Source organism: Hemibagrus wyckioides, linkage group LG06 (genome assembly GCF_019097595.1).
Source record: "Hemibagrus wyckioides isolate EC202008001 linkage group LG06, SWU_Hwy_1.0, whole genome shotgun sequence".
NCBI classification, from domain to species: domain Eukaryota; kingdom Metazoa; phylum Chordata; class Actinopteri; order Siluriformes; family Bagridae; genus Hemibagrus; species Hemibagrus wyckioides.
The window spans coordinates 8,338,944-8,352,291 of record NC_080715.1 but is presented as its reverse complement, the minus strand read 5'-3'; the positions used below and the strand labels follow the sequence as shown (position 1 = coordinate 8,352,291).

At 36.4% G+C, this 13,348-nt stretch overlaps 1 protein-coding gene and 1 long non-coding RNA gene across 2 annotated transcripts; one reads left to right on the top strand and one right to left on the bottom strand.

The window, feature by feature from the left end:
• Positions 1-1,032: 1,032 nt before the first annotated feature.
• dusp19a (dual specificity phosphatase 19a) lies at positions 1,033-9,426 on the top strand. Its single transcript, XM_058392961.1, has 4 exons — positions 1,033-1,542; positions 4,666-4,712; positions 4,819-4,971; positions 8,516-9,426. Exons 1-4 carry the CDS (start codon positions 1,320-1,322, stop codon positions 8,735-8,737), a joined length of 645 nt encoding a protein of 214 aa, XP_058248944.1. The 5' UTR covers positions 1,033-1,319; the 3' UTR covers positions 8,738-9,426.
• Positions 9,427-10,422: 996 nt separating this feature from the next.
• Positions 10,423-12,141, bottom strand: LOC131355320 (uncharacterized). The gene is made up of 3 exons (XR_009204847.1): positions 12,069-12,141; positions 10,791-10,933; positions 10,423-10,544 (listed from the first exon to the last, which is right to left on the bottom strand). It is a non-coding gene; the product is annotated as an uncharacterized LOC131355320 (long non-coding RNA).
• Between the last annotated feature and the right edge of the window lie 1,207 nt (positions 12,142-13,348).

Sequence of the window (13,348 nt, the reverse complement as noted above, 5' to 3'; positions counted from 1 at the left end):
CCACTGGTGGATTCAGTGCCAAAAGCAAAGAAACACTTCTTTTCCATTTCTTCCTAGACCTCTGTATCAAAACCACTCTAGAAAGTACAGTCAAAATATATTTAAGGGAAAGTAAAGGTCAACTCTGTCAACATTATAGTTAAAGGTAGAAGTATGGAGGAAAAATCTACTGGAGTGAAAGTAAAAGACTAGTTAATTTGATATGAAATATGTTTTGCAATAGCAAACAAACTTAGAAAATGGCTTGCTAGTTATCCTATGCTTATGTAATAGCCGTTATTAAAAGAATGCCAAGGCACTTGAGCAACAAACACAAAACCTAGCTTAACTAGCTAGGTCATGTAATCAGCTACTTGGCTAATTTCATGAGTAAAACATAACTAGTTAGCTATTATGAGGAGCTACTTTGCAAAACCTAAACTAGCTAGCTAACCTCACAAGCTTATTTTCAAGCAAACTGACTAGCATTTTTGCTAAGCTAATACTGTATACAAAACTAGCTAGCTAATTTTTCTAAATTACAAACCAAACTAAACTTGTTAACTTAACAAAACATAAGTTAACTTAATATTCTTCTTCTTCTTCTTCTTCTTCTTCCTCTTCTTCTTCGTTAGATGTGATGCTGATATTTAAATGTTTAAGGAAAAAGAGAAAAAAAAAAGCAAAGTTAAACAAACAAACAAACAAACAAATAAATAAACAAATAAATAGAAAAACAAATATAAATAAATAAATAAATAAATTGAAATAAAAATGTATGGAATGTAAAGTATGGTTTATTTAAAATCTTGTAATTATACTTGTAAAATATAAATAAATAAAAGGTTTCAATGCCAGTAATACCTGGGCGATTATCCAAAATACTCCTGATGTACAGTACAGGGTTTCTTTTCCGGCCAAGTGCTGTTTTCAAAAGTTTCAGGCATTGCACAAGCTCAGATGTGAAAGCTGGGGTATCGATGCCCTGCAGTACCTTCATGGACCACATGTTGGAAACCTAGAACTTAAAAAATACAATTTTGTTTTTGACATCATCAGCATAGGAAGTTCTAGTATCTGATCACCGAGAATCATTCAGCTTGGCCATCCGTGACCCCTGATGTGATGAGCTCCTCATGGTGGCACTATTGTCCTGACTCCATCAGGTATTTGTGTCCAGGTAATGAGCCGTCTCAGCTTTAAGGCTGTAAGAAAAGCAGGTGCCCATCAGTACAGGTACGGGAGCAGTAGTTAACAGGGATCACACCGGTGGATCAGGCTACCTAAAGGACTGCAGCTTGTCATATTTCGCCCTGCCGAGGTCCACGTCCACACATGTGATGCAGTCACTCGCCCAAGAAATTAAATCATTCTCCAAGACCAACCTGAGAAAGCAATGCACCCGGGTGACGACTCTGAGCGGGAGGCGGATTATTGAAACATGGAAAGGGACCACTGTCCATGTGGTTGAGGACACTGTCCAACCTGAAACACCGTGTGGATACATTCAGGATAATACATGGGACCTCCAAGTGGGATATATTAGACCTTATTTATTACTGGGTAAGACTAAAGTGCATAATATCTCAAGTGTGGTATAATGACTTCAGTTTTTTCAGTTGCACTGTATATTCTGTATATTTTTACTGTATATACTATATAACACTACTCTGTACTTTTGTTGTACTATATTTCTCTCTCTCTCTCTCTCTCTCTCTCTCTCTCTCTCCTTCTCTCTCGCTCTATCTGTGTGATGATATCCATATATACAGTATATAATTTCATACTATAATAGTATGTATATATAATGTTATAATTTATTTAATCTTCAACTAGACTACTACTGCTCTAAGTAGTATATACTGTACTTCTATTTTAGAGCTTAAAACTCTATACTACATTCTGTAATAATATTCCATACTGTATTCTCTCTATTTCTCTGTATGTCTCTGTTCTCTACACGGTATCTACAAATCTACACTATATATATATATAAAAATATATATATATATATATATATATACATATATATATATATATATATATATATATATATATATATATATATATATATATATATATATATACTGTATTGCATGTACATTATAATGATAGTCTGCTCTAGAAATACTGTAGTGTATGTGTGTGTGCATCTTCATATTCTGTGTACTCTATATAACATGTATCTTAATACTTTATAACATACTCTATAGTAATACCCTATATATGCTGCATAGTACATATACTATATATACTGTGAACTGCAGTAGGAAATATTACTCTATATCATATCTATATTATTATAATTACACGTTTTTAATTTATACTCTACGTGCTGCACAATGCTAATCTGTATTTGAGGTCTTTTCTAATCTAATGCTGTATTAATGTAATGCTACAATATTCTGGCTCTATAACACTATTCTAGACTTTAATACACTATATTATATAAAAATGTATATAATCTTTGTTCTGCTATACTATATAACTAGACTGTACTGTATTCTATATAATACTGCTCTGCTCTGTGTATAGTCTACTATATCTGAGTGTGTGTGTGTGTGTGTTGGGGCTATTGTGTTTAGGACTTACACAATAGGAGGACATTACAACTATACTATATTTTCCCATGTTGTATACAATATATTATATATAGTAATGTTTCTCTCTACCTCAGGAACTTACCGTATTTTCTATTTCCTACTACTGCTATATCCACATAAAGCTACTATATTCTTTGTACATTATGTACTGTACACAATAATGTTGTTTATGCACCACACTACTATATATTATACTCTACTCTGCTTTATACTCTACTATATATTAATACTCTGTACTGTATGTTTGTGTGAGTGTACGTGTGTGTGTATTGTTATATGTTATATTATATTGATATATGCTTTATAAATGAATGTTTCTCTCTACTCCAGGAACTTGCTGTATTTTCTGTAATGTCCATATAAAGCTACTCTATTCTTTGCATGTTATTAACTGTACACTAAAACACTATTGTAGACCTTTAGAGTCTATGCTATATATACTCTTTGTACTCCATATACCTTATACTGTATATTCTCTATTTTCTACTACTGTTATATTCTTATAAAGCTACTATATTCGTATATTATGTACTGTACACAATAACATTGTTCTAGATGTTTATACACTCTCTCTATTTCTTTCTCTCTATACATATGTGTATATACTATATACTCTACTATATATCAGTACATTAATATTAATATATATGTGTGGATAATGGGCTATTGGGTTGTTTAGGTCAAACACAACATGGGGGACATATACGATATCACTATTAACACTATTCTAGACCATAGTGTATGCTATATAAATGCTTACATACTCTTTGCACTGCATATACTTTATACTGTATATTCTGTATAATACTACTCTGATTTCTATGTGGCCGTCAGAAGAGAGCCAAATATATATTTTGTCCTACATGCCTATGTTATGCCTGCTGCATTACTGTGTGATCTGTAAAGTATCTGTAACTGTAACTAGTTCGATGTATTGAATAATTCTGATAAGAAAATCAGGAGCAACCTACCAATCAATTTCATTACAAAACTATACAAGTCAGTTCTTTACCTAAGAAATCTTCTGGTATTTTGAGTGCAAGGTAAATTACCATTTTTGAAGGTGTCTTTACTTCACAGAATTTCTTCATATATGCTAAGACCTTTGCACCAATCATACACAAATTACTTACTCCCTCACTTTCAGTAAGCGCTTTATCCTGGTCAGGGTTGTGGTTTATCTGGAGCCTATTCCGGGAAAAGTGCAAGTGAGGCGGGAATACACCCTAAATGGGACACCAGTCCATCACAGAACACACACACACACACACACACATAAATACATACCTGGGGCAATTTATCCTAGCCAGTCCATGGCATATTTTTTGGAAGTGGGAGGAAACCGGAGAACCTGTAGTAAACACACAGACATGGGGAGAACCTGCACAGAAAATCCACACAGACAACCTCTTAGTGTGTGGGATATATTAGGCAGCAAGTGAACATTTTGTCCTCAAGGTTGATGTGTTAGAAGCAGGAAAAATGGGCAAGCATAAGGATTTGAGCGAGTTTGACAAGGGCCAAATTGTGATGGCTAGACGTCTGGATCTCCAAACCGCAGCTCTTGTGGGGTGTTCCCGGTCTGCAGTGGTCAGTATCTATCAAAAGTGGTCCAAGGAAGGAACAGAGGTGAACCGGAGACAGGGTCATGGGCGGTCAAGGCTCATTGATGCACGTGGGGAGAGAAGGCTGGCCCGTGTGATCCGATCCAACAGACGAGCTACTGTTGATCAAATTGCTGAAGAAGTTAATGCTGGTTCTGATAGAAAGGTGTCAGAATACACAGTGCAGGACGGGTCAGGGCTGTTTTGGCAGCAAAAGGGGGACTAACACGATATTAGACGGGTGGTCATAATGTTGTGCCTGATCGGTGTATACTTTAATTGTCTCATGGATATAAAAATTGTGAAGTTGCTATGTGTAAGTCACATTCAAATAGTATTTTAAATAAAACCGATGTCCTTAGAAGACATTCATTCAAGTAAACGGAGAGAAATTTGAAATACTAGATAACAGAGTTCAGATGATTTTGTACTGTACATGTGTACTTTCTGTTTAATTATTGAAATTCGAACATTTACAGGTTCACAGGATGCTGCTCATGACTTTGGCACTTTAAAAAAGTACAAGGTACTGAATTAGTTTAGTATTATTATTCAAAATAAATATCTACATCCATTTTCCCCCATTGGTGTTTATACTTACTCATAAAGCATTTCATTCCCTTTAACTTCAGGTCACTCACATCCTGAATGTGGCGTACGGTGTGGAAAACGCTTTCCCAGATCTATTCATCTATAAAACCCTGAGCATACTGGATCTGCCCGACACTGACATCATATCACACCTGCATGAGTGCGCACAGTTCATAGACCAGGCCAAGGCTGAGGTAAGTGTTTTAACTCACTGAATAATTTTCACCCACATATCAGCTTTATGGCTGAGGAGGACATAACGCTCGGCACATAACAAAAGCCTGGTGTAATCAGGATATTTTATTTTCACAAAGTAATTTCCTGAGTGTTTATTTCACAGCCTATCTGATACTAGACAGCCAGTCCAATGGCACACGCCTCTTATCCTCACCAACAGCTACCTGAATAATACATGTCGAGTTTTCGCCATGCATTATTGACGCTGTTGTAGAAAGATCATATCGCTGCCAGGGCTGTTGTTTGCCGTACAACCTCTTTACCAAATAGTAGCGGCAGTCAGCCTTAACCTGACACTGCCACATGAGGCAAAATTCGTGAAAGGGTTTATGATTACAATAGCCATTGGAAATAAGTTTCCAATCCTGTGTAAAACGAGCATGTAACCCACAAAAGCACAGCGACTCAAGCCACGTTAATCAAGCCGTGTTCCCATTAGACTGCCAAACTTTCATTCTTTCACCTTACACCTTGTAATTTTGCCATGAAGAGTGATTAGTCTGGTATGGATTACCTTGAAGCATGATAAACTGCATTATAATGTGTAAAGTGCTAGGCCTGGACGCAGGAAAGATGAGCACCGAGCCTCAACTTCTCCACATCCATGCATAGGACCGTATTTAAAGTTGCTGACTTAATTTGTCAAGTCACTGAGGCAAGATGCATATGTTATATTCAGTGCCCTGAGTAGACAGAGAGGTCAAGAGGACCACAGAAAATAAATTATGGGCAGGGAAAAAATTGCAGAAATGTCATGTCCGTGAATTAAGTTCAAAAGATAACTTAGTAGATAAGAAAAATCTTTCTTAGAATACAGGCATAGTTTTCTTGGACAAACATGAGATAAAACACTTGGGGTCATGATGTCAGAGGAAAATAATCAGCAACAAGGCGGTGCGATGTAGTCCAGTATGATATGGAGTCATTGTTACCACCTCAAAGTTGATTATTTTCCACATTTCTCATAAACACCAGTGTTTATTTCACTTATACCACATTTTCTTTTACTTATTAAATGACAGTAAGACAAAGACAACATGAAAACAAAGTTACAGCCTTACTATGTACACATAAGTGTTTGTAGGTATTTACATGTATATGTACATGTAGCTATATACATGTAGAGAGATAGATACAACTATTATCATTGCATAGTACAGATACATAGCAATGAAATGGCATTTAGTATCTACCAAATATTAGACACTATAGCTATACATATGTAGCTATGTAAAAACATAGCTATAGAAGCCTTTATTATTGCCACACATTCATTACAGCACAGTGGAATTCTTTTCTTCACATATCCCAGCTGAAGAAGTTTGGGGGTCAGAGCACAGGGGCAGCTATGATACAGCACCCCTGGAGCAGAGAGAGTTAAGGACCTTGCTCAATTGCCCAACAGTGGCAGCTTGACGGTACTGGAGCTTGAACTCTGACCTTCCAATCAACAACCCAGATCCTTAACCACTTGCCACATATACACTATATTGCCAAAAGTATTCGCTCACCTGCCTTGACTCGCATATGAACTTAAGTGACATCCCATTCCTAATCCATAGGGTTCAATATGACGTCGGTCCACCCTTTGCAGGTATAACAGCTTCAACTCTTCTGGGAAGACTGTCCACAAGGTTTAGGAGTGTGTTTATGGGAATTTTTGACCATTCTTCCAGAAGCGCATTTGTGAGGTCACACACTGACGTTGGACGAGAAGGCCTGGCTCTCAGTCTCCGCTCTAATTCATCCCAAAGGTGTTCTATCGGGTTGAGGTCAGGACTCTGTGCAGGCCAGTCAAGTTCATCCACACCAGACTCTGTCATCCATGTCTTTATGGACCTTGCTTTGTGCACTGGTGCACAGTCATGTTGGAAGAGGAAGGGGCCAGCTCCAAACTGTTCCCACAAAGTTGGGAGCATGGAATTGTCCAAAATGTCTTGGTATGCTGAAGCATTCAGAGTTCCTTTCACTGGAACTAAGGGGCCAAGCACAGCTCCTGAAAAACAACCCCACACCATAATCCCCCCTCCACCAAAGTTTACACTTGGCACAATTGCAGTCAGACAAGTACCGTTCTCCTGGCAACCCATTCTTTCACAAATAGTATACAAAAGTATTCGCTCACCCATCCAAATAATCAGAATCAGGTGTTCCAATGACTTCCATGGCCACAGGTGTATAAAATCAAGCACCTAGGCATGCAGACTGTTTTTACAAACATTTGTGAAAGAATGGGTCGCTCTCAGGAGCTCAGTGAATTCCAGCGTGGAACTGTGATAGGATGCCACCTGTGCAACAAATCCAGTCGTGAAATTTCCTCGCTCCTAAATATTCCACAGTCAACTGTTAGCTGTATTATAAGAACGTGGAAGTGTTTGGGAACGACAGCAACTCATCCACGAAGTGGTAGGCCACGTAAACTGACGGAGCGGGGTCAGCGGATGCTGAGGCGCATAGTGTCTGCGCACTGTTCTTGAGCTAATCTGAAGGCCACATGAAGTTTGGAGGTCTGTAGCGATTGACTCTGCAGAAAGTCTGCAGAAAGTGGACCGATGTCATATTGAACCATTGAACCCTATGGATTAGGAATGGGATGTCACTTAAGTTCATATGCGAGTCAAGGCAGGTGAGTACTTTTGGCAATATATATATATATATATATATATATATATATATACATAGCTACTGACATGCAGTTATATACACAGCTGTTGACATGTAGCTGTATACATGTTCCTATGTACACATCTGCATTGACACACAGTTATATACACATAGCTGTAGGTACATAGTAGCTACTGATATAGATATATAGCTACTGACATATAGTATATAGCTAGATACAGTATATAGCTACTGAAATAGATATATAGCTACTGACATATAGTATATAGCTAGATACAGTATATAGCTACTGATATTGATATATAGCTACGGACATATATACACAAATAACTATACACATAGTAGACACCAATTTCCTTGATAGAAGTGTCTGATTTATAAACTAATAACTATCTGTCTATAAGGCAGTGTGGGAATCTATTACCTCAGCATTATTAGCCTCAATACAAGTAATTATTTCCGAATTAAGCTTGAGCACATGCTACTCTACACAGTGACACAGTGATATTTCAACATTCATTAGTATTTAGATAAACTTTAGCTCTAGAACAACATGGTTTAAAGCTAATGAATTCAACGTAGAAGGAAAGTGTGTCTAAATTTACTGAAGGAAATAAAAATACACAAAGGTAATACACTAAATGTGCATATTGCCTACTAAATATCATTAAAAAAAATAAAATTTCTCATTATAGTCCATCAAAAAATTAAAAATAGCTAGCTATTTTGTCATTTGTTATATTTGTATATATTTTGTCTATAAAGCAGTGTGTTTTCTATTACATAAACAATTTTTTCCTTTTTTCCCCGCCTCGACTTTATCACATTATATACTGTATGACACTCCAACCCTTCTCTTCCATTTCCTCCTAACAGAAAGGTGTAGTGCTGGTCCACTGTAACACCGGTGTGTCTCGGGCAGTCTCTGTGGTCATCGGATACCTGATGTGGAGAGAAGGCCAGTCATTCGATGATGCGTTTTCTCAGGTGAAGTCATCGAGGCCAGCGTCGTGTCCAAACCCGGGTTTCATCGACCAGCTGAAAAACTTCAAACCCCAATGTGGTGTAGAAGCAAACGGTCTGACTGGCCATTCATAAATCCTCCTACATTGTGTGTGTGTGTGTGTTAATTCTAAAGGCACCGGTGCTTTTGATGAGGTTTTTAAACGGCCATAACCATGATAATTGTGACCTTCAGTGAGCATGAGGAGGAACGAGCATTTAGATTGCTCGGGACAAATGCTAAAGTTGTTATGGATGATATATACACATACAAATATATACACAATGTTTTTTTTTTTTTAAAACAAGCTTGAGAATCAGCTTTCTAACATAACAGAGCTCTAACATAATTCTTGTTAACCTATTAGTATTATTATTATTTTTCCTTAACCCCATTTTTGACTCTTTTATCAGGATGACTAGAAATATAATTTGTTCTAAAGGATTTTTAGCGTTACAGTAGAAGCCCTTAATGTACATTTAACACACTTTAAAGTGCACTTCCCTTCACTTTCCTAAGTAAAATCAAAGCCTTTGGGAAAATCAACTTAGAAGTACTTTCTGAGATTTCGGACACTCTTTATATATGTTCTCGACTCTCAGGAAGGTTCAGGGAATGCTCTGGATTAATCATCAGAAAGGATACAGAATAGCGACAAATATATATTTCATTTTTAAAGCCGCCTGTGCAGACTTGAACTGTAATTTGTTCTATTTCAATCTACAAAATAAAAAAAATAAAATGTTAGTGTTAATGATGAAGTTGTGTATGATGTAGGTTGAATGTCCATGTATATTAGTTAATGGTGAGAGATTATTCAACAGATTTCTTGAGTCTATCTATCTATCTATCTATCTATCTATCTATCTATCTATCTATCTATCTATCTATCTATCTATCTATCTATCTATCTATCTATCTATCTATCTATCTATCCATCCATCCATCTACCTATTTTCTGTTATTTGTATCCCTACTTGTTTGGATTAAACCCATTTAGTTTAACTGACCAATCAAATCTGCTAATAAGACCTCAGGAATACATGGAGCTCAATGGATTAATTGAGTGATTTCCACAAAAAATAATCAATCAATCAATCAATCAATCAATCAATCAATCAATCAAAAACCCAGGCCTTCTGTCTCTGCTTCACAAACCACTGGTGGTCCGAATCCGAGTGTGATTGTTCCCAGTGCTTCATAGCATTGCTCTGGTTTCAGACTCACTTGAGTCTATCGAACCCTGATCGAATGTTTTGCATTATTTTGGTGTGATTATGGGCAACAGAGTGAACGGTTGTTCTTGTGTCTTTTACTCACTAGATCTGTTGAACCCAGACTCCTTCAGTTATGTGCAGTTATGTGTTGTATTTTTCAATTCAATTTATTTGTATAGCGCTTTTAACAATGGACATTGTCTTAAAGCGGCTTTACAGAAGTATAGAAACATAGAAAAAGTTACTCTTTATCCCTAGAACACATCCGAATTACGTTTATGGCATTTGGAAAACACCCTTATTCAAAGAGACTTGCAGTTTATCTCACTCTTATACAACTGATGGTTAAGAGACCAGGGGCCCAGCAGTGGACCTGAGATTCAATGTGCCTTAACAACTAGGCTACCACATACACATTCTCGTGAGCTTTGTTTATCTGCTCCTGAATGTATCTGAATAAGGCTCCTCACCTCTTCTGTATCCCTGTCACTCAGCCTACACGTGTGCTGTGGAAACTAATGAGGTCATCATCGGTCAAAACACGCATGCAGGTTACTTTACTTCCTGAATACGTACATACCTGAGTATGAGTCACTTTCACAGGAAATGCAGCACAGTTCCAGTGCAGCTGAACTCACACCACCTCCTACAGGTAGTCTCAGGGTTCGGGAGAGTGCTGCACTTCCTGTTTCACATCACAGACTTCACATTACCAGTTTATCGTGTGAACCAAGATCTGTTTCAGACTAAACTACCAGTGTGAGAGCTTCCTTAGTTCAGTCTGGTTTTACTTGTCTTTCTCAAGTGCAAGATGATTAACTGGGTATGTCTGACTGGGTAAATGCTGAGAAATAAAGACTGATGCTGATTTGCTGAAAATAAATGTTTTGTTGGGAAAAAATATTTGTTGATTCATGGCAATGTTACACACGTTTTTAATCTTTGCTTTTGAGGAATGTATCAAGTCTTTCCAAGGTTTCTTCTTCTTCTTCTTCTTCCAAGTCTTCTTCGATTATGTAGAGCAGAAAGTCAGCAAATCTGGGACTCGAGTCCAGGTTGAGTCCAAGTCAGCGTCTATAATTGATCCCAGACAGAAAATTTCATTACTGTTAACCAAATTAGACTCATCATAACTCCAGTAACACCGACCCAACATGTACTGACATGTGAATATTGTATTTAGAATTGCTTCCATAAGGAAATGTGTGATTTAGGTTAAACAAACAAACAACAAAAAAGTTAATAAACAAATGAAATAATCCGTTATGAGGGTTTTTTTTTCCCCCAGGAAACTGAATACTACATACTGTCTATTAAAGATCCAAAATCCACTAGAATTTTCACTAGAATTTATTAGATTAGAATGAAGTGAATAAAGGCAATGTTAGAAATGCAGATTTCAGTTACGGCATTCTTGTCCTATCTATCTATCTATCTATCTATCTATCTATCTATCTATCTATCTATCTATCTATCTATCTATCTATCTATCTATCTGTCTGTCTATCTGTCTGTCTGTCTGCCTATCTATCTATCTATCTATCTATCTATCTATCTATCTATCTATCTATCTATCTATCTGTCTGTCTGTCTGTCTGTCTGTCTGTCTGCCTATCTATCTATCTATCTATCTATCTATCTATCTATCTATCTATCTATCTATCTATCTGTCTGTCTGTCTGTCTGTCTGTCTGTCTGTCTGCCTATCTATCTATCTATCTATCTATCTATCTATCTATCTATCTATCTATCTATCTATCTATCTATCTATCTATCTATCTATCTATCTATCTATCTATCTATCGTTATTGTTTTAAACAAAGTTAATAGATAGATAGATAGATAGATAGATAGATAGATAGATAGATAGATAGATAGATAGATAGATAGATAGATAGATAGATAGATCTATCTGTAGTTCACTTCAATGTTATTTGTATAGTGTTTTGAACAGTGGACATTGTTACAGAAATATATAAATTCAGAACATAAATTTTATATGTATAAAATGTATGTATAAATATATATACATTACATATATATAAGGTTATTTTTTAAGTGTTATTACAATTTAATCATTATTTTTTTATAAGAAGAATAAGAATAACAACAATAAAAACAACAACAACAACAACAACAATAATAATAATAATAATAATAATAATAATAAAATACTACTACTGCTACTAATAATAATAAAAAAATAGACCTTAATGCTGAAAAGTGTTGTACCCTTCAGCTTCCTGATGTTGTTCCTAACCGCATGTGATGTGAAGACTTTTGTGAGAAAAAGGGAAATGCCTGTCATCTCTCTGTGATTTTAACAAACACCAGCTGGAGTTTGGCTTGATTGCTTCAAACCCAGCTGGTTGCCACGGCGACGCAGTCAAACTTGAAGCGCATTACTGGATTCTGCGGCATGGCGTGAGAATGAAGAGTGAATGGTGAAAGCCTGAGCACACCTTCATCAACACATCAGCCGGTAATTAAGTTAAATTGTCTATTTGCCACATGTACTTTACAGTGAAATTCCTTCATCGTATATATCCCATCCTTGGAGGTTCAGGTGAGAGCATAGGGTCAGCCATGGAGCAAGGGGGGGGGCTTGAACCTTGGTCTTCCAGTCAGCAACCCAGAACCTTAACCACTTGAACCACCACCACCTCCTGATAAGCAGCTAGATGATGGATCACTAAAGCTCTATGATATTAAAGGCTTGATGTACAGCATGACATCAAAGAAAATTCTAATATTTTATTTCTATTGAATAGGAATTGAAATCCATTTATTATGTACACATCACATTAAATAGGTGGAATATTATTTGACTGAGATTTAAATCAGTCTTAAACCACATTACATTCCTGGAGATTTAATCACAAAGATCCACAGACACTTCCTTAGACTTCACGGCTTGTTTATTTTTTTGTGCTGACAATATATTAGGTAATGTATGGCGGTAATTGTGGGCTCTTATAAACCCTGGTGTTGGCCTTTCCAAAACAATGTCCAATCAATTCAAATTGCACCAAGTGGACTCCAGTTGAGTTCTAGACACATCTCAAGGATAATTAAAGCAAACAGGATGCACCTGACAACAGGCTGGAGAGTGCCAAAGCACAGGGAGAGAGTTTTCAGTTTTTGATTTTTAATTAGCTTTTATGAGGAGCGAAAAAGCATGTATTCACTTCATCATTCTGGGACACACACACACACACACACAGAGTATATATTTTTAAAAACAATATAAGAAAAACATGAACCAGAGAAAAACAAGAATGAGTAAATGAAGAAATAAATAAATCATAAAATTAGAGTCTCTAAACATATATAAAGGTTTCAATAGAATTAGAGCAAAATTAAATACAAAAATTATCTGTAATAGCATAATAGTCCATATTTGTGCCTTATATTAAATATTTGGATTGTGTTTATAAAACAAAATTGTTTCAGCGGTGATCTGAGGGTCAGTGAATTTATTTCTGTACT